The sequence below is a fragment of the Engraulis encrasicolus genome, chromosome 12 (genome assembly GCF_034702125.1).
Source record: "Engraulis encrasicolus isolate BLACKSEA-1 chromosome 12, IST_EnEncr_1.0, whole genome shotgun sequence".
NCBI classification, from domain to species: Eukaryota; Metazoa; Chordata; class Actinopteri; order Clupeiformes; family Engraulidae; genus Engraulis; species Engraulis encrasicolus.
Genome location: NC_085868.1, coordinates 1,462,607 through 1,484,009, shown reverse-complemented (window position 1 = coordinate 1,484,009; position 21,403 = coordinate 1,462,607). Strand labels below are relative to the sequence as shown.

At 42.0% G+C, this 21,403-nt stretch overlaps 1 protein-coding gene across 8 annotated transcripts; it reads left to right on the top strand.

Annotated features, from left to right (window-relative positions):
• Nucleotides 1–41: 41 nt before the first annotated feature.
• On the top strand, nucleotides 42–21,068 carry cpsf6 (cleavage and polyadenylation specific factor 6). 8 transcript variants are annotated; one of them, XM_063211455.1, is made up of 12 exons: nucleotides 42–156; nucleotides 1,774–1,986; nucleotides 4,612–4,715; nucleotides 5,100–5,245; nucleotides 5,571–5,726; nucleotides 6,427–6,540; nucleotides 10,660–11,155; nucleotides 12,229–12,354; nucleotides 13,266–13,399; nucleotides 13,820–13,973; nucleotides 14,248–14,452; nucleotides 18,343–21,068. In XM_063211455.1, the coding sequence occupies exons 1-11, from the start codon at nucleotides 97–99 to the stop codon at nucleotides 14,432–14,434; spliced, it is 1,890 nt and encodes a 629-aa protein (XP_063067525.1). In that variant the 5' UTR covers nucleotides 42–96; the 3' UTR covers nucleotides 14,435–14,452; nucleotides 18,343–21,068. The 8 variants fall into 8 exon arrangements, with proteins under 8 accessions (XP_063067525.1, XP_063067526.1, XP_063067524.1 ...); XM_063211456.1 differs by having other exon boundaries at nucleotides 5,559–5,726; nucleotides 13,266–13,381; XM_063211454.1 differs by having other exon boundaries at nucleotides 5,559–5,726; nucleotides 14,251–14,452.
• Nucleotides 21,069–21,403: the final 335 nt, after the last annotated feature.

The following is a 21,403-nucleotide window of genomic DNA, read 5'->3' as shown; positions in this document are numbered from 1 at the left end:
GTCGTGTTTCAAACTCACTTTAGTACATCGGATGTGACGTACTCAAATTTCCTGTTTGCATTTTGTCTCGCTCAGTCGGAGGAGGCTGAGTGGAAAATGGCCGACGGTGTGGATCACATCGATATTTACGCGGATGTAGAGGAGGAGTTCAACCAGGTATTCTGAATTATCTGTTATTTTCTTGCACAAGTGCCCGGTGTTTGTTCAGTCGACGTATTGCATTGAAAATCTGTCTTGCAGAAGTATTTTACTAGCTATGTTCTTTAAAACGCCTGTTCAGACTCTGCGGAGGTGGGTCCTTGACTAGCATTACACCTAGTGCAGCTAGCTAGCTGTTAATTCACTGTTGCTTCTGTTGTTGCACCAAACACGAGAATGAATTATAGATGGCAGCGTTTGTCATTTAACACATTTTTGCGTTTCTAAAATATTGGAGTGGTTCTTCCGTAGGGAAATTTTCAATTTTGTACGCTTGAGGGAACGCTGGTCGCCATTCGCTAACATGCGTGATCCCATTGTTTGTTAGTAGGAAAGCAAGTTAGCTTTGAAGTGGCGGGGAAAGGCCTCGCTCACTTGAACTGTGCATGCTCTGCGGACTTCCCCCGAGATGTTGAGAATTAGCATGCACTATGTCTGAGCGCACGAAGCAGTCCACACAGTTTGTATGATACCGTAACTTAATGTTTTACTTTGCATTCAGCATAATTAAACCGAACTGTTTCATTCAAACTGAAACGTATAGTACTGATCATCAAGATAAGGCGAAATATTTCACTTGTGCTGTTTCCACTGTAAACTACGATTTCTTCGACGTGCATTGGACGTCAAATTTCATTTAACAACTTGCTCTGAAATGTTGCAATTGCCAGCTACTGGTTGTTTTTCAATGGCGCTCAGCAACTGCTGCCTCCAAGCCAGCTCATAATACGTTCTGTTGTTTGTAGTGAGTAATACTTTTAACATTTAACAATAATATAGAAACCCCATGTTTATATCAAGCGGCACATTATGTCAGTTTGTACACGTTTCTTAACCCATTCTGTCAAAATACTGACTTCTAAGCCCGGCACATGTGAGCACTGAACAGTTTCCTGATCTTGTTGGCAGGCATGGTGTATTCACCATTTAATTGTCAATAGGACGGAGCATGCACAGAGAGTTTTGGCATCTAGAAGCTAAGTGGGCATTCGTCTGTGTGTGCAAAGTCTGTTTGAGATAAGACAACGGATTATCAGTGTGCACCGGGTCACAACTCATTGCTCTGTGGTGCGCCTGATGGTGACTTAAGGGAGAGTAGCTAAAGGGAACCGAGAAATACACACACACACACACGCGCACACTTTGTTGGTAAAGGTTCGTTAGCCGGACCCATATTATCCTCTTGGATGGACCCATAGAATAGGCAAAATGTATTCTGATGGGACATCTGGAAGTACAGGTTGAAAGGTAAAACTCAATCATTTAACTGAAGGGGAGGTGTAAAATGAGCTTATTTCCTGAACTGGTGCAGTAAGCTTATTGCTTTAACAATAACATTTGGAACATAAACAAGTTCACTGAGTTTACTGAATGTATTATTATTTTAATTAAGGAAAAAGTGTTTTGGGATGCTATAGATCTCAAAACTATGAAATGTATGTCTCCTTTTAATAATAAATTGACTTAATCAAAGCACGTTGATGGTAACCGTTGCCATTGCAAACGCACACTTTTAACATTGCACTGTATTAACTAACCGATTTATTTTCACCTGCCTGGTTGCGTGTAATGTAGGGAGAGGATTACCCCGTCCACGAGCAGATCGACCTGTATGATGACGTCATCTCGCCGTCTGCCAACAATGGGGATGCCCCAGAGGACCGGGACTATCTGGACAGCTTGCCCCAGGGCCCCGGGGGCTCGGAGGGGGGCAAGGGCGCACCCCCCAACGTGGTCTACACATATACCGGCAAGAGGATAGCCCTCTACATTGGCAACCTCACATGGGTACGCGTCTGTTTGTTTGTGGTTGCTATTGTTGTTTCCTGTTTGAAGTGTTTGAGTATTTATGCTGCATTTGTTGAGCAGTGTAGCATATTCCAAGAACCTGGCTCACTAGTAAACCAGGTTAAGTTAACCTGGAGGTAGTGGTAAAACATCTAATAGAAGAGCCTGGAGTCATTATATCCTTAACTAAACAGACCCTCCAGGAAATCGCGATGTTGCGATCGCGGCGTTTTTCGCAACTTCAATTAATTCCCGCGAATTCTGCGCGAGAGCGCAACTTTAACCAATCACCGCGATTTCCCGCAACTTTGAACACTTTGAACCAATCCATGTTGCGCTGACTTCACTGACGTCGACAAACTTCCTTTCAAAAAGGATAATACAATAAAAAAAATACAATAAAAAGTAACCTAGCAATCAGTCCCAGCACTTTACTATGCATGTACAAAGTTGTAGGTGAGGGGGAAAAAACTAATAAATACGAATGTAGGAAACGCCATGTCCTCATTGCGCGTCTGCTCGCATGGTCATAGGAGGGAAATGTATGCCTATTCTGGCATAACCAATAGGCCTACATTTTTAAAATGTGCTAGGCCTACATAAATATATAATTAACACTTCATGACAGTCATCTAGCCTACATTACGCCAAGTATAGGGCTCCTACAACAAGATGTGTTTTTTTTTCTAAAGCGGTCCACCTGCTGGACCACTTTGGTGTTTGACTTGTGCGTGTACAGAAGGCAACATTTCCCTCCGAATTGAGATGCGCAAATGTCTTGTCCACAACAAAGGAGTAATTTCCATCCTTCATTGTGAATGCTGCGTGCGTGCCTGGCTGATATAGTAATCTATTTCGCGCAAATTGGGCTATGGCTGGATACGAGCACTTGGTGACCGTGGTGACCGTGTCGTCAAATCACTTTCTTTTAACCTGGCGCGGTCAAACGGGAAAGGAACACTGAACATGAATAAACCAGAGCGACACGTTGGAAAGCTGTGGGACTAAGTTGGAAAACTACTTTCTGTCTCTCCCTCTCCTTCTCTCTTCCTTGCGTGATTGACGGTAGGCCTATTGATTGACAGCTGAGACCTCCGTTCTGCAGGCGACGTGGTGTTTTATAGATAACAATCTCGTCGTCTTTTATATTCACAAGAGCACCAAAATTAATATAATTTCTGAGCATTATTCAGTAAGCACCCTTCACAACAGGAAATCTGTGAAGTCTATGGCATGGGCAGTCATGGGTGAGCGGTTAGGGCGTCAGACTTGCATCCCAGAGGTTGCCGGTTCGACTCCCGACCCGCCAGGTTGGTGGGGGGAGTAATCAACCAGTGCTCTCCCCCATCCTCCTCCATGACTGAGGTACCCTGAGCATGGTACCGTCCCACCGCACTGCTCCCCATGGGGCGCCACTGAGGGCTGCCCCCTTGCACGGGTGAGGCATAAATGCAATTTCGTTGTGTGCAGTGTGCAGTGTTCACTTGTGTGCTGTGGAGTGCTGTGTCACAATGGGAGTTGGAGTTTCCCAATGGGCTTTCACTTTCACTTTCACTTCCATCCTCGTTACATTGAATGATGATCATCAGCCGTTAATTTAAAGCCGGCTGACGGCGCGGGAGAACAAAAAAAAACCCTAGGCCTATGCCTTCTTTCGAAAGCGACCCCTCCCTCTGCTTTTATTTGTGTCGCTTTTGACAAGCTTGAAAATTAAACGCCGACACAGGCAGGCTATGTGTAGCAGACGACTCACATTATAACCAGGATTTCAGTCACAAGAGTTCCTGTCACGCACCCTCTTCAACTGGATGCAGAGCTCCACAGGTTTTGTCGCTTGTTTTTTTTTTTGGTGGTGGGTACGCACGCGGATGGACATGCCTAATTCCGCCCGCCTACTTATAAGTGATAATAGTTAATTATGTATCCACTGTTTAAGTCAGGAATGGATATCGACATGATACGAAGTTTGTATGCTTACAATTTGAAACGGTGATGACATTTAAAACAGAGTCAAACGGCCATAAACAGTATTGTAAAGAAGGGTGTCGTAATGGCAGCATGAAAGAGATGGAACTTTTCACGACGACATTCTGGCTAAAAACTTGCCCTGGCCGCTTCCCTGCTTTGCTTAAGGACCAAAATTATAATATAATAAAAATGGAAATAATATAAAAACACCAGAGGACTGGAATGTGGCAGTGTCCTTTACTTTCAAGCGTGGGGAAATGCATTAAAAATCGCAACAAAAATCGCACCTTTCACTTCATGCCGCAACAAAATCGCAACAACACAGTAAGAAGCTCCGCAACTTTCATCGCGATTTTCTGGAAATCCTCGTGCACCATCTGGCAATTCCGACCTCGATTTTTTGAGAAAATGCCCGCGATTTCCTGGTGGGACTGACTAAATGACACACGTGGACTGTCTATAAACAGATTTGCCATTTCTTATAGTTTGATTTACCCAGGCGTATCACTTAACCATGTATTTGGAATACCACCCTCATCACCAATTTAATTGTTCCAGTAATTATTAATTATTTCGCTAAGAAAGCTTTTGAGAATTGTGAGGAAAAAACATGGTGTGAAACTTCAGTTAATCTCCTGTTTTCATCCCCCTCTATAGTGGACAACAGATGAGGACCTGTCAGACGCGATCCGTTCGATAGGCATCAATGATGTGCTGGAGATCAAGTTCTTTGAGAACCGGGCCAACGGACAGTCCAAAGGGTGAGTAGTTCACTTTCTGGCTCTGTGTGTCTATAGATACTCCTAAAAGCTGGTCTAGTCTCTAACCTGGTTCTGTTAACCCTGCATAAGTTTTAAATCTCGTTATATAACAGCCCTATTGGTCTGCCTCGAATTAAAGATGTTACTGTCTGTAAAGTGTCTTCTAGATTTTCTATGACTCACTCTGGGTTAAACTACTGGGTTAGTTACTAGCCCTATCTCTTTGGAATATGCCCCAAGATTGACCTTAACCTTGGCCCTCTCTCTTGGATTTCAAAACCCTCTGCCTAGGCACATACAAAAATATACTGATGCATGTACAAGCTTGAATGATTTAAGTAATCATGTCAGATTTCATCATGTTTATTATTTCACATGTTCCAGGTTTGCGCTGGTGTGTGTGGGCTCTGACGCCTCCTCCAGAAAGCTGCTGGACCTTCTCTCCAAGCGGGAACTCCATGGGCAAAACCTTATAGTCACGCCGTGCAACAAACAATCCCTCAGCCAGTTTGAGATGCAGTCCAGGAAAAGTATGCAAAATATTTACCTAACATGTCTTACTGTGTGTCTTCTGGCAAATAAGACTTCAAATATTCTACTATACATACTTGTGCACTTGTAGCCTCTGAGACATGCCTACATCTGTATCCCATCTATCTCTATCTCTATCTCTCTCTCTCTCTCTCTCTCTCTCTCTCTCTCTCTCTCTCTCTCTCTCTCTCTCTCTCTCTCTCTCTCTGTCTCTCTCTGTCTCTCTCTGTCTCTCTCTGTCTCTCTCTGTCTCTCTCTCTCTCTCTCTCTCTCTCTCTCTCTCTCTCTCTCTCCACATCCCTCCTCAATCAGGCACACAATCAGGTCAGATGTCAGGTGAGGGTAAGGCTGGGCCGCCAGGAATTGGTCGTGGTGGCTTCCCCATGGGCAGAGGCCGAGGACGCTTCCCCGGCCCCCCTGGTCCAGGTGGGGACAGGTTCCCAGGACCAGTCGGAGGTGGCGGACCCCCACCCTTCCCAGGTGAGTTTCCCCCTGTCCCTCAAATTTCACCCCATGCCCCAATCTCCCCTGTCTCCCCTTCCTCTGCGATCTGCTGTGTGGGCACCCCTCCCTCGCCCCTCAGCCTGGCAAGGCTGGCATGGCTCTCATCACACATTCACCCGTCTGTGAGGTTGCTGAGTGAAGGCTGTAGTGCCGCCACCCCTTGTATTGTACTATAGCTGCAACTTTAACTGTGTCTGTCTCTGTGTAACTGTACCCGCCGATCTCCTTGAAATGCTTCAATGGCTTGCCCTGCTCCTCTGTCCCCTTCCTTCGCCAGGGGTCTGCTATCATCACCTGGTCACCTATTGACCTGGTTTGCTCACTCTTTCTGATCAGGTGTAAGAGCTGTTGTAATGGCCTGTACTCCTTCTTCCTGGTTTTTGTTTTTGGGGGTTTGTAATAATTTCCTGATTTTTGTTTTATTTTGTTTCTTTTCCCCACACAGTGTGTATTTTGTATGAGGGGGGAGATATGTTTTAACTCCACAGTTGTAGTAATTTCTTGCTGCCTGTTCTAGTTCTTTCCTTTTTTAAAAAAAAAATGTTTGTTTGGTTGAATCTTAATTTTCCCCCCTGTGGCCCTCCTCCCTGTCTCCCTCTGCTCTAGTTGTGCCTTGCCTTGCCTTTACCCGCGTGCGTTAGGTGCCAGTTGTGATTGTGGTTTCTTTCCCCATCAGGGCCCCGGATCAGGCCACCAGATCACATTTCCCATAGGCACCCCAACAACCAGCAGATGGATATGAATTTCAATTGCTTCCAACCGGGGCGGGATGGGAGCTGGCGACCCAGAGGTGAAAGGCCTCAATCTCCTATTGACAGAGCTTAAGTTAACACAAACAAATAGATAAACAAATGCGTCTTTCTTTTTTTTTTTTAAAGATAAACACAAGCATAAACACCCCCCCACTCCTTTCTGCTCTCTCCGCTCTCTGTCTCTGCTGTCGTCATGGTTATTCGTCATTGTTTGTTTTGTAGCCAAGGTGACCTAACTTGCCCTTAATCGCGGGCCATTTTCCCTGCTTTCCTAGGCAGAAAAGGTCGCTCATTCAGGAAGCGCTGTGGAAAGCCTAAAAGTGCTGAAATCTATATTTTAATCTTCACTAGTCATAGAACGGCAGCCGTCCTACTACCAAAAGATCCTACAAATCTGCCTTAGTTATGTCCAACAGACTGGTAGTTGTAAAATGCGTTATGATTCAGATCTTAGGGGCATGCAAGGTGTGAGTGGACACAATTGGCGATCTCGATGGACATGTTTGCTACCTTAATTTATTTGGCATGGTCCTACTGATGAACAATCCAATACAATTTTTGAACATTGTAGTGTATTGGAAGAGGTCCACTATGTAAGACTGTGTTCATCGATTGCCCAAATTATAGCGAATGTCAGTAATTTCTGGGAGAAAGGGCTCAAAGTATCAGGTGATTGGAGCCAACCATGTATTGTCCTTTACATTCCCACGACAGTGAAAGCTACCTGACAGCATAAAGAACATACAATTGTGGCGAACCCTTTGAATTCTTAAGTCCAGTTTGCTGATCACCAATGTTTCTGAACCTACATTCGTAATTCTATGTCTTTCTCTGGCTTTAACTTTTATAAAGTTTTGTAAAGGCTTGACTTGACCGTTTAATTTTTCCATTAAACAAATATTGCGTTGCTTCAAGAGCTAATGCTATAAAACCATGCGATGGAAATGGAAATAGAATAAAATTCACCCTTTGCAGTGATAGACTTGCAGCCTGGCATTGTTAGCCAGTAGTCCACCCTTCCTATTAAATAAATCTTTGTCTCAAAATCTGAAACATAACTACTTCAATCTCGAGACCACAGGCCTTTTTTCCTGCTATGCTGTCTGCTTTGCTTCTCTGATTTAAAATGTGTTAAAACCCGAATCCAAAATGATAATCTGTGGTTTTATGCCATCTTTTTGAGAAATATGATTTGTTCCTGTCTACCCTGGAGTGAAATTATCAGTACACTTAGAAGCCCCTGGCCTTTTGCCTGGGTTTGACAGAGAACTATTTCCCAAAAACATGGTGCTTTGCTTTTGCTCTTTTGAGTGGAGATAGTGTTTGTGGGGATTTTGTTCAGCCAATAGGATGCTTTTCTGTTGTTGCTTGTCATAATTCAAACTAAATGACGGTGTGTTAGTTGTTGTGCTCTCACTTCCACATCTCTTTAGTAGAATACTTTTTTTTTTCATGTGGACGTATTCTCATTCTCTGCTGTGAAAATGAACACGCTAGGCTCAACAACAAGTAATTGTGTATCTAGCTTTATTGAAAAGACATAAATGTGCTGGGGTCAAGTGGTATCGTGTGCACACACCAGGGCGTTGACGTTGGCACCTGCCAATTGGCCAAATGCTGGTAAAACTTGACTGTGGCTTGTAACAATTTCAGTGTCACTAGCCAATTTGACAGGTAGCTTATTCATTGGTATGACCCATCAGAGGCTTATATTGTGCTGTTTGCCCCTTGTGCTGCATCAGTCGTTTGCATTTAATTTAAGAAAAGCTCAGTTTCTATTTGCTTGATTTATTAGCATGTAGAAATCTATGTACTTCTCATCTTGCTTTAGCACCTCATCTTCTGAGGTTGGATGTACAGTGTCATGTTAAAAGAAAAAAGAAAACATCACATTTATGGCTAGTAGAATACCCGAATGGCTAGTGACTCTGGATAACCACTAGCCACAGTGGTCGGTGACTGATAAAGTTAATGTCAAGCCCTGGCACGCGCGTATATCCAGAGATCTCAGTTCAAATATGACCCAAACTCATTTCTCTCCCACTTGCCTTCCCTCTTCGCTCGTTTTTCTGTGTTACCAAAGATAATGCCAGTAAGATTGTGTCAGCTATTTGGTGTTTTATGCCCCAATGAATGCAGTCTTCCACTACTCACCCCTAATTCAGTTTCACTGAAGCATTGCAGTGCTGCTAAATAGAGAGCTTGTCTTGGATTGGCTCTCGATACGAGTTCAGGAAAATTTAGGTCGGGGCCATGCAACAAACTAAGAGTTGGCATGACTGTGCTAGCATTTTGTGGCAGCTGGGTTCTAAAGCCACGATCATCGTTATCTGTAACTGGCAAAATTGGATTCGTTACTTCGAAATGGATTCGTTCATTCGTTCGGCCTTCAGACGGCACTACAGAGGCATTTGCATTAAAGATGTACTGTGTATATTTTTAGTAGCTAATTTCCAGTGTTCATGCTGCCCATACACAAACCCATACCTTTTTCATGAATACTCACCACCACCATCAAATTCTAAGTATTCATTAAGACTGCATTGCACTTCATACATAAAAGGGGGATCTTCTCCATTGTCTGCCAATTTGAATTTCCATGAATAGTAATTTTTAGCTGCAAAACTTATTGTACTTGGGTCCTACTAGTAAATATTAGTTAATTATTTAGTAAATATTCATGAATTTACCAATTCATGAATTCTCCAATTTGGCAGCATTTAGCAGCATATTTGCAACGCCTACTCTGGCCACCATCCTACACAGTGCACCTTTAAAAAAAAGCTATTTGGACCACATATAGCCTCTGATGGGGTGGATGTATTCTAGCGCATTGGGATGTATGTAAAACAAACATGGCGGCCAGTTGATCTGTTACCATAAAATATCCTCAGTTTGTACCACCCTTACTAAAATTTAAATGTACAATTTCGGTCTTCTGTTAGCCAAATATTTTACCAATTGCTATAATTTGTGTCATGCTTTGCAATGTGCGTCATCTTCCTTTTTACCTGCATGTTTAAATCTTAAATTCTGTAAAGACAAAAAGTTCTGGCAACTTTGGCAACCTGACTTGTGTCTCTGAAAGCATTGTTGCTAGCTAGTTAGCAGTTCAATGGGTTCCCAATTGCATTGCGACCAACAAAATAACTATCATAGTTAGTAACATTGGGTTTGAGAAATGCACTCCTGATCTTTTGAGAAATTGACCTGCAGCTTAACGCGATACTGTCCCATTTTTGGAAATAAGCTTATTTTACACCTCCCCTTGAGTTAAATAATAGGGTTTTACCATTCTCCTATACTTTCAACCGTTCTCTGGGTATGGCAGTGCAAATTTTACCTCCAAGCTAGCAGTTAACATTGAGTCCTATAAGACCAGTTAGCCGCCAGCTGGTCTCATAGGACTCAATGTTAACTGCACTGCCATACCCAGAGAACGACTGAAAGTATAGGAGAATGGTAAAAACCCTATTATTTAACTCAAGGGGAGGTGTAAAATAAGTTTATTTCCAAAAATGGGACAGTTATCACTTTAACTTCTATTTGATGACGTTTACTAGCCAACCTTGCCCATGCCAGCAAATACAATATTTTGATTTGAAGGCACAACACAACGTACGTCCAGAATTTATTGCATTGTTTAAGTCTTCGAATTGTATAACTTAAGCCCATGATATGCTTCTGAGAAAAGGCTAGGCAAGAGGGCTGGATATTAGGCAAGTTCCAAATCTTAAGAGGTTACACAGTTCTCCATGTCCGACTAAAAAGTTTGGCGTTTTCCACAAAAAAAGTTCACTGCTGTTTTCACATTGACTCTGCAGCCGTGCATATCTGATTATTGCGCGTCAAAGGGATCCAGAAATCCTGGTCTGTGTTACAAGGGAAGCCCAACTATAAAGTAGAGCTCAATTAACAGAAAGATGATGCATCATGTGGTTAGTAGATTTAAAGTAAGACTGACTACAACCGATAGCGTTGCGTTTGTGCCCGTGCCTAACCACATTTGCAGAAGCATACCAAGGGCTTTAAGTGATCATCTTTGTAGCTAGGTTGCCACGAGTGGACAACAGTACGTTCAGACCTTATCGTTGTTAAGACGCGTCTTACTCATGACGTGCTCCTTCTCTTCTTCTCTCTCCACTTTGTGTCTGCAGGAGGGATGCAGGGACCTCCTCGCCCCCCACCTGGCCCACCAGGGCCGCCAGGTCCCCCTGGACCCCCTCCACCAGGACAGGGCCTGCCCCCACCCCTTTCCGGACCTCCCAACCGAGGCGACCGCCCCCCTCCACCGGTCATGTTCCCAGGCCAATTCGGCCAGCCCCCGATGGGTCCGCTGCCTCCAGGCCCTCCCCCACCAGGCTACGGCCCTCCTCCCGGCCCCCCTCCTCCCCAACAGGGTCCTCCACCCCCGGGTCCCTTCCCGCCTCGTCCTCCTGGCCCCATAGGTCCGCCCATGGCACTTGCCCCTCCCCCACACATGCAGGGTCCTCCACCTGGTGGCCCGCCCCCGGCGCCTCACGTCAACCCGGCCTTCTTCCCACCGCCTGGCAACAACAACATGCCGCCATCAGACAGCCGGGGCCCCCCGTCCAACGACCCGTACGGACGCCCGCCTCCCTATGACCGCGGAGACTACGGCCCAGGGGGAAGGTAACCACCACCACCACACACACGCCACCTGACAAGTATTATTCTGAATTCTTTCTGTTTCTCACACACTCCAAAATATCATGCCAACATGCATACTAGTCTGACAGTCACCAAAGTGGAATAGGAAGAACAACGTCCTTGTACACATCCCAAATAATTATATCCCTCTACACACTAATCTCACACACACTTACAGTAGTCATTTATACAAACTGGTTTTGCACATACACATGCATACATATCTGTACATTCTGGTTTTGCACAACTTCAAAATGGGAACCTGAATGTGGAATCATGTGTCCTGCACATGCAGACAGACAAATCTTAACGTTTCCAGTAGTATTTGTCTGTTTTTTTTGTATTTCTTCATATCCCCTTAACTTTTGTCATTTCCTTTAAAATTGTGATGTAACTGTGTGTTTGTTGCTGTATCTGACATAAAGGCCCAGTTTCTTTACCCCCCACTGCCATTCACACACTTAAGTTGGTTTTTATTAACTTCTGAGGACCTTTATGATGCACACGACTAGTGGTGTGCATTGGCACTGCCCTTACGATTCAATTCAATTACGATCCTCTGGGTTTCGATTCGAATCGATTCAGTCCGATTCTACGATGCATTGCAATGCATTACATTTCTACTGGAAGCAAGGACAATTTTTTCCATCAGTCATGAGGCAATACAAACAGTCAGATACTGAGCCACATTTTATCTGTTGTGTGCACCAATCCTGCAGCTTGCAATGCTTTGATGTACTTAAATTTAATGTGAAGTTCTTTTGCTCTGGAAATGCCCACAGAAGTAATTGAAACTTGATATGCCGAATCGATTATTTGAATTGTCCTGCTCTGCATTGCAATGCATTGCCGATTCGATTATTGTTGACACCACTACACACAACCCTTCAGGGAGTGATGTGGTGCCTCTAGTGGCCACAGAATGGAACTTCTATGTTATTTACTATTAGTCTACCAAGTGTGATCGCTCCTCTGTGATCACCTTTTTTTTTTCTTACTGCGTCACTCTTCCCTGTGTCCCTGAATGTTGTCCCCTTCCCTCTGGCTGCTTCCAGCAACCCGAGACCCCTGCTAGTCCCCGATTTTGGGCTCAGGCCCCTGAGAGAGCCCTGGATTAACGAGGGGTTGGCCGATCCGAAACCGGGCGGCAGGCATTTGCCCCCCAGTGCAGGGGACACAGGGTCAGTAACAAGCCACCAACACCTCCGCTGCTGGCAGTCGACCTATACAGGAACCTCAACGACACCTTGCCTGGCTTTGTTTGTTTTGTTTTTTGTTTTTGTTTTTTAATTGGTTTGCCTTTATTAGTAGCGTGTTTGTTTTTGAGTGTATGCATCCCTTTTTGGTGTGATTTTTCTTTTTTTAACAGATTATTTGCAACATACATTTAGCTTGGCTTGGAAAACTGGGTTGACTTGCATACAGCATATTTTGTATGATTTGTAACTACCCCCTCCTCAATGAGTTGTTTTAATTATACTTGCGTGGTTTTTATTAACCCTGTGTGTTACTCTTCAGAATTTACATCAGTTGCTCAGCTCTTCTTCTGGATATGACCTTAGTCAACACGAAACCATAGTATCAGTTCAAACTTCTCTGCAAATAGTCAAATGCATATGGATATGTGAAGAGGTAGTGGTGTGCATTGGCACTGCCCTCATGATTCTATTAGATTACAAGTTGGGAGGTTTCGATTCAAATCGATTCAGTCCAATTCTACAATGCAGTGCAATGCATCTACTGAGCAAAAGCTGTTGTGTGTCCTGCAGTTTTCAATGCTTGGACGTGCCTTAATTTCATTTAGTTCATTTTTTCCAGAGATGCCCACAGAAGTAATTGAAACTTGAAAAAAATATGCCACATCGATCATGCCATTTGCAGAATCAATTATTGAATTGTCTTGCCCCCCATCGCGCTTCATTGCCGAATTAGTTACTGTTGACACCACTATGAAGAGGTCCTATTCAGAGAAGGGACTGTGTACTCTATTGTGTGCGTGTATTCTTTGGTATAGCGTTACGGTTTCTGTTTTTTGGTTTGGTTGTTTACTTGAATGTTAAACCTTTTGTCAATGTTGTGTGTTTGTGTTTAGGGAGATGGATTCTGCACGGACTCCGCTGAGTGAAGCAGAGTTTGAGGAGATCATGAACCGCAACCGAGCCATCTCCAGCAGCGCTATATCACGAGCCGTGTCAGACGCCAGCGCAGGTGAGGCTGGGACTGGCCGTAAGTGATAGTGTATATATCCCATATCTGTCACTTTAGTTTAAATATATATATATATATATATATATATATATATATATATTCCACTATTAGTGTCGTAGACATGTTTTTTTTGTTCCCAACATTTTGAATGACTTGTACCCACAATAGTTTAAGTGTAGAATTGAAAGTTTAGGCATTATTTTGGTTATTACCGTCCAAATCAATATGGCAAGCCCAAGCTTCCACTGATCACAATTCTAATTCACCATGAGCTTGCCCCAGAGCAATATTCTAATTGAAGAAGTCTGGAGTCCTCATTTTCTTGACTAAACGACAAACTAAATAACAATTGTTGCAGATTAGCTGCAGGTTTACCACTTCATGCAGGTTAACCTAGCCACGTTTGTCACTTAACCATGTTCTTGGAATGCTCCCCAGGTGACTACGGGAGTGCCATTGAGACGTTGGTGACGGCCATCTCCCTGATTAAGCAGTCTAAGGTGTCGGCTGACGACCGTTGCAAGGTGCTCATCAGCTCACTCCAGGACTGCCTGCACGGCATCGAGTCCAAGTCCTACGGCTCTGCATCCAGGTATGAGTACTTTAGAGCCCACATGCGGCCAGGGCTGATTTGGGGTAGAGCCTGGTTGAGAATGAAAAAATTCGTTGCAAAACGACTTGAATGCCATTGTTTGACTCGTGCATTTTATTATTGGGAATGACTGTTCAGACTGAATTCTTACCATTCAAATATTTTGAGAGCATTCCTTTTACCCCTTTATAAAATGCAATGGGCAATTCAAAAAATTCCCAACATTTTTCTGAGCTTACGCGTTTTTTCACTCTTCTGTCTGCTTCTTTTGAAGAAGAGAGCGGTCTCGTGAGCGCGACCACAGCCGCTCGCGGGAGAAGAGCCGGCGGCACAAGTCGCGAAGCCGCGACCGCCACGAAGACTACTACCGGGAGCGCAGCCGTGAGCGAGACAGACACCGCGAGAGGGACCGCGACCGCGAAAGGGATCGGGACCGCGAGAGGGAGTACAGACACCGCTAATAAACCCCCGTGGGAGAGGTGTGTATACTGTGAATGTGTGTGTTTTGTAAGCTGTGTGTGTGAGAGAGAGAGAGAGTGTGTGTGTGTATGTGTGTGTCTCTCTCCACAACCTCTCTGTAGGTCCTGGAAGACTCTTGACGCCAGCTGTTGTCACTCAGGTAAGTCGGGTATGGGAGCATCTGTCGAGGTAAGGTGGGATGGGGAATTTAATGACAGGGTTTTTGTTTTCATAGGATGTGCCGTCTATGCAACTTTTTTTTTTGTTTGTCACGTGTTGTTCGGGGTGCCTCTATTAACTGTAAAATTCAGAGAGAAATTATGAATCAATATGTCCAATCTTTTGTCTTCCATGACGGATATGCCAGTTTTGCTCTTAAACTTAACTCCTGTTTTATGAACACCGCAGGTTCATAGCCGTTTACAGCATTTTCTGTAGCATTTTTTTTTAGATTGTCGACCAGTGTGTATACAAACACTTTAAATTATGATCAAATTCAAAATAAATGTCACATTTGGGTCATGTTGTTTCTGAAAACAGTATATCTGTACAAGAGCATGCATTCATGCGGGTTTGTGTATTGCAATTTGATATAATTGATAAGTTGTTTAAGGATTTGGTATGACAGATGCTGTTGTAATTTAAAAATTGCAGTACAACCACTGTGCAAGTTGTAGAAAAAAAGTATTATGGGTCATCTGCATCTTATGTCATTCTGGTCTGGCATAATTAATCAGACAAGTGAAAAATAATGATGGAGATTTGGCAACTAAAATGATTTCATTCAGTGCTGAACATCTCCCAACATGAAAAGTTTGTGTACATGTGTCCTGTCTGTTACATTGAATGGCATCTTGACCTGTCCATTAGTAACTGTTAAGTCAGTCATTTTTCAACCTTTAAAACCCTTCATATTCAATGCTAGTAATGGGTTGTTTGTAACACTAGTCCTGCTATTTGGTCTGTTTTGTGCTGTTCATGTTGCCTGTCATAACATTTGAACAGATTTGTAATTGCTGAGTGTATGGTAGTGTCATGCTACTTTAAAACTGTCTGTAATGGGCTTACTGGTTTAGGAAATGTGTTCAAAGTTCATCAGATGTTGACTGAATTGGGATATGACTTGCTTGTTGTTGGAATGAATATACTATAGAATAGATTATCCACATGACTTCTATTTTGTCTTGTAATTAATTATTGTAAGGTCATCAAGCAACTGGATGCAATGACACATGTGGCTAGATGCAATTTACAAAGATCCAATGGGTTTGGTCTCTGGAGCCATATTTCTGTGCACATTTGTGGTTTGAATATCAGGAAGGTTGTTCTCAATATCATATCAATAATGCAACATTGATGTTTCTTTGTAAGTGAATGTAGCCACACTAGTTGTAATCCCAGTCATATTTACTTTACTAACAATAGCTGTATACCGTTAGAAATTTGGAATCAGAATAACAAATCTGGGAAGTGTACCTGGATGTGTGAACTGTTGTCTGTTGACAAAGAATGCCAGAATGTACTGAATCAACTAACCTCACAGATGCAGCTTGCGTGACTAAAGCATATTTCTATGGGGCCTAAAAGGGATGTACTACTATTACTAGGTTGATATGAAAATGATTTGAAGGTAAGCTCATGAGTCAAAAACTGTGACATTTTGACATTTGGCTATATTTGTACGCTTTCCACACTTTTAAAAAACAAACAAACACAATTGGCACAAAAAGGAGAAAAATACTTCCTGAGTGCACTGAGAGGCTCTTTGGTTCTCTGTATTCTGGCATTTCTGCATCACCCACTGTGTTATGTGACTTGACCCTTGACCTCTCAATGGGCAGTTGCCCTCAGCTCTTAACCTGTTCTGTTTGCTCACCTAGCCTCTGGAACCAGCTCAGTGTTGTAGCGCTGAACATAATGATTAGCTGTATGTTTCTGTTTCCTAGTCTGTTCAATGTAGGTCATGAGTCGTGCTTGCAGGTTTGGAGAAAGCTGATATCCTGAATGTGTACATCTATTGCCTTTTTAGTGTTTTTGTTTTTTTAGTTTTTATTTTGTTTATTGTTTTGTGGGGGGTTTTGTATTGATAATTCACACCTTCATTCCTCCCCTTTCTCTCTTGTCAGTATATGTTTGTCTTTGGTGCCACTATGGGAAGAATTTCTCTTTTGCCACTGGGGTCACTGTTTTTTCTTGTGTAGAAATTTAATTGTGGTCAAAAAACAGGTAAAGCTGGTTTCATGTGGAAATGGTAATGAGTGCAAGTTCACTATTTGAAGCAATCACTTGAGTGTAAGGTTACTGGTAGAAGCATGATATGAATACTAAAAGAACATGCTATAGATTGTAATTCATAATCGACACTGACAATTTATTGACACTGACACTAAAACCTTTACAGACTTCTCTAAAATGTTTTGATATGTCTGTCAACTATGTTTTAACTCTGAGGTCCATTTCTCAAAGCGTTGTTGCTTGCTAGTTAGGAACTTGGTTGGTTAACAATGGAACATTGCGTTGCAACCAATGAAGTTGCTAACATGGTTTGCAACAACGCTTCCGAAAAATGGGGTCCATAACTCCTGAGGGCTACGGTATAGTTGTAAGACTTTGTGCCTAATATTGAAGGGTACATTACTCATCATGGTATATTGTTATTCAAGTTTGCAGCAATGAACACCAATTGTAAAACTTTGACATCCCATTGGCATAACAACTTTTGAGATCCGACGTAAACCAAATCGTGTTTTTGAATTTGTGCTGACTTTTTATAAACCTTCACCAGTTATATTTCAAAATCGATTACCCATAAATATGTTTTGTTATAGTATCGTGTATCAAAAACCTGCACTACTAGCAGTGTTTTAGGACCCAGTAGAGTCAAAACGTCTATAATTGTAAAGATACTGTATCCAATCGCCACGTCATACCCATGTTAGAGTTGTTGTCTATCGCCATGTCAATATGAACCAACTTTAGTGTCAAATGATTTGGTCTCAGTTGGTTTCAGTGGTCCTTCAAAGCATGCAGTTTAAACAACTTCTGCTTAGTTTATTTTTGTGCATCTTTTTGGTACACATTTTGCATATTTCATGAAACCACACACTTTTCACTGTACTGGGTCTTAAAAGCTGTTAAATCTGTCCACTTATATCCTGCTCTAATATTCCAAATTTCTGTAGAGTATCTATGATGCCATTGTAGTTTCAGTAGTTTCCTTTCCTTTTTTTTTCCTGAAATTTATCAGCCCCTTACTGCATTGATGTAACGTGCTGAAAGAGCTGCATGCCAGTCTCCTCATCCTGTTTTTCCAACTGTCTTGGGTAGCATTGACGCATTCTTTCTCCTTCCCCTTTCTGTACAGTCAGTCTTGTCTGTTCGCTACCTTTCCCCAGTGACGTACTATTAGCTTAGCGGTCTCTTACCTCATAGAGTTGACTGTAGTCTCTCCGTTATGTTTCGAAGTGCCTCTTTAGTGCCATAAAATACATTTCAAGGTGTCATGAATCATGACCTTGACCTTGAATTGTATGTGCCAAGATGAATCACAAATGATATTGAAAGTGGGATGAGGGGACAGTTTCTCAGTTTGTCTGAATTGTGTTTCCATATGGTGTAATTGCAGATAAAACATTTTAGCATAGATGTTTGACCATGTCAAACTATTATCAATCAGCGTGATGGTGTAAGTCGTTCAATCACTGTGTGATTGTGTTTAACCAAAGGTCACGCTGATGTTGCCTGCACAATGTACTCTGTAGCCAATGTGTCTGCATGCGTGTCCATTTTGTGTGCTTGTCCAGTTGTGTGTATGTAAGATGGGTTTAGCTATTAGTAATGATCTGTGCATGACTGGGTTACTGAGAGAAACAAAAAATCCAAACACCACCCTCCGTTTCACACCTTTCAGCTGTCGAAAGAGGAGGAGCTACACCTGGACAAGCCACCTCACCCAATCAGCAGCCACCCTCATCCTATCAGCAGCGTCCTCCTCCCCACTGACTCACGACACAACCCATCCTCGCTCCTTCTCCTCTACGAACTTCACATTGGAGGACAGGAGGGACTCTTGTGTAAGGTTACATTAGAGTGAGCTCTGTACAGAAACACCCTTTGGCTCATGGTAAAAAAAGAAAGAAAACTCGGAAAAAACTACTCTGCTTTTTTATTTTTGTTTTTATTTGACAGACATTTGAAGGCATACCTGTGTAATTATTATAAGGAAGGCTTTGCGTTTTGCATCGTAAAATCCGCTAAGGACAAAACAATTTGCTTGTGTTTACCCAGAACAGAAATCATCTTTTGACTGCTATAATGTATAAAGTGTCTGAAGGCATATTGTTTTTATAGGGGACTATTTCTGGATAGCATCTTCATTTTTCTCCCTTCTGTCTTGATTACTCTCCCTCCTCTCCCCTACCCTCTCTGCCCCTATCCTAACCTTCGCCAACTTAAAACTCTTCTCCACTGTCTGTTCGTTCGGATAATGTTTGTAAATGTCTATGCTTTGATTCATTATTAAATAGAATCTGTGTTGTAATAAACTGTTTGCTGGGGTTTGCCGATGGATTTACAATCTGAATTTCTGAAGCTGATGTGTCGCACTTCATTTACTATATAATATGTGCCTTACTAGATCACCTTTTTATAATGGTATTTTAACTTGGATAGGTCACTACACTAATGTTTTGTTTTGTATAAGTTTACGAACAAACAAAAACAAACTTAAAGGTGCAGTCCGCAATAATTTTAAGCATTGCTTTCTTCCATCCCGTTAATAGTCCTCTAGCATTTTGTTAGCAGTTGGGTCTTTGTATATAGTCAACATCCTTTGCAAAGAGGGTTCAATGTGATTGTTGTTAAGCTTGAATTTGTGTCATTTTATAAAGCCCAAATGTGGACTGCATCTTTAACAGATCTTTTTATTTCCATGTGACTGCAGATCAGTGTGACTTTTTTATTTTCCAATGAAGGAAAGGTGTAACTGGCTAAATTTGGAGAACCATGCTGATGTCTTGAATTCCTTTGCTGGCCAATGATTGGTTAGGTTATAATACTAGTTCAGCTGTAGTGTTAAGAAATGTCAAGCTATGACTGCTAAATTGACCTCAGAAAGAAATGTGTACATGTCGAGGTGATGCTTCAATTTGAAGTGATTTCTTGTTAGCTATGTGGATGTTTTGTACTTCCTGTAGACTGGCAATGTGAACTTCCTTGGCAGAAAGGAAATGAGCAATTGATTGTGCCTTGAAGAACATTTGAATTGACTGTTGTGCACTTCATTACTGAGGGCTGAATTGTGTAGATGTACATAGGGGTTCAGGGTGAGATGTAGGGTTATGATCAGTGTCAGTGTTAAAGTGCTGAATGATTACATAGCCATGCCCATTCCATTCCTGTTTGTTTTTTGTACTGTTTTTCATTTCTGTTTTGTTGTTTTTGTTTCCAAAGACCAAATTAAATGTAGAAGCCTTTTGGTACAGCCAAGTAAATAAGTGCTGTCTCATGTCCATTCCACTTTGCAATTCTGTTGTCAGCAATTGATATTGGACACAGAAAATGGCCTTATTGTTTGGCTTTTAACCTCAATGGAAAGTGAACTCGTGATACCAGTTTTCCAAATATGCAGAAATACTATTTGATCAGGGTTAGAAACCAAATAAATGGTTTAAGGATCATGCAAACCAAAACTCACATTTTGCACTCGATTCATGTAGTGCAGCTACATACTGATCAAAATAATTTTAATTTCTTTGTTTCAAAATCTGTTGTTGAATTAGATGTAATATACCAGTTCGAGTGACAGTGCAACTGCACTACCATTTAAAAGAAAAAAAAGATTTCCACTTCTGTAGTCTTGTAAAATGTGTTGCAGGCTTTTCAACTGTTTTTTTTTTCCACGAAACTGTTAATCGTGTAAATATCTTCATTAGCATCTTAAGGCTCTCATAAATGCTGCAAAGTATTGTCTTGCTTCAAACATTGGCGTTTGCAGGAACGGTTTTGCCGTCATTGTGAAGTAAGATAACTTTGTAGTAATGTACATACATTTTTGCTAAACGCACATAAAAACAGAGTCAGGCAGCCATTTCTTTCTGTGTTGAGGAATAAGGCCTGACTGTTAAGACTTCTACAGCTATCTGCAATAGTTTGGAAAACAGCAGCACAAATTATTTTGATCAATGGATACACATAGCATGCATCACTGTGAAGGGAGTCATCAGGGTCTGATTTGGTTTACTATTTTGTAGCAATAGTTGTAATATAGCTGGGTATCTGCATCTAAGAACAGCCAAAGCATATTTCGATTTTTTTTTAGATTGGCTTATTTATAAGCAGAGGAAATGGGGTCAGGGTACAATGCAATTGATATCTGCTTACACACAAAAGCTACAACTTTTTATTGGGTTAAAATGTGGCCTGTGGTAGGTGTCACATATGCATTTGAATGTAGTTCTATACTGTTTTGCATACGTTTTTCTAAACCTGTTAAGTATTGCAAGGATACAAATTTTGGTAAGACATTGTCATGTTTTTGCTGTTCATAATAATGTAGACTTGCCAGTGTTTTACTTCATGCAGCAGAGCATGGTTTTAGAGTTGTGTTGAGTTGTAATAAACCTGTTAAGTCTCAAAGCCCATGCCTCATGAGATTGTAGCATTAAGAGCTGTCATTTATCTGGTCCAAACTTTTCGAGTATGTCTGAAAAGGCAGTCATGGTTAATTTGCCATCCATTATGATTGCAGTTGTAGTATTTTCTAGTACATGAAAGTATGTGTGTTGCACATTTTATACTTTTCAAGGTCGGAAGGTAGTCTTGGATTTGCATTTTCAATGCTGTGCTGGTAAGTATGACAAACATGCCAAATTATTTAACTAAAAACTTGCGTCATGGTTTAAAACCTTGTAGCCTGGGCCTTATGCACTTTATTCTTTAATACAATCATACTTTTATATACATTTGTAGAA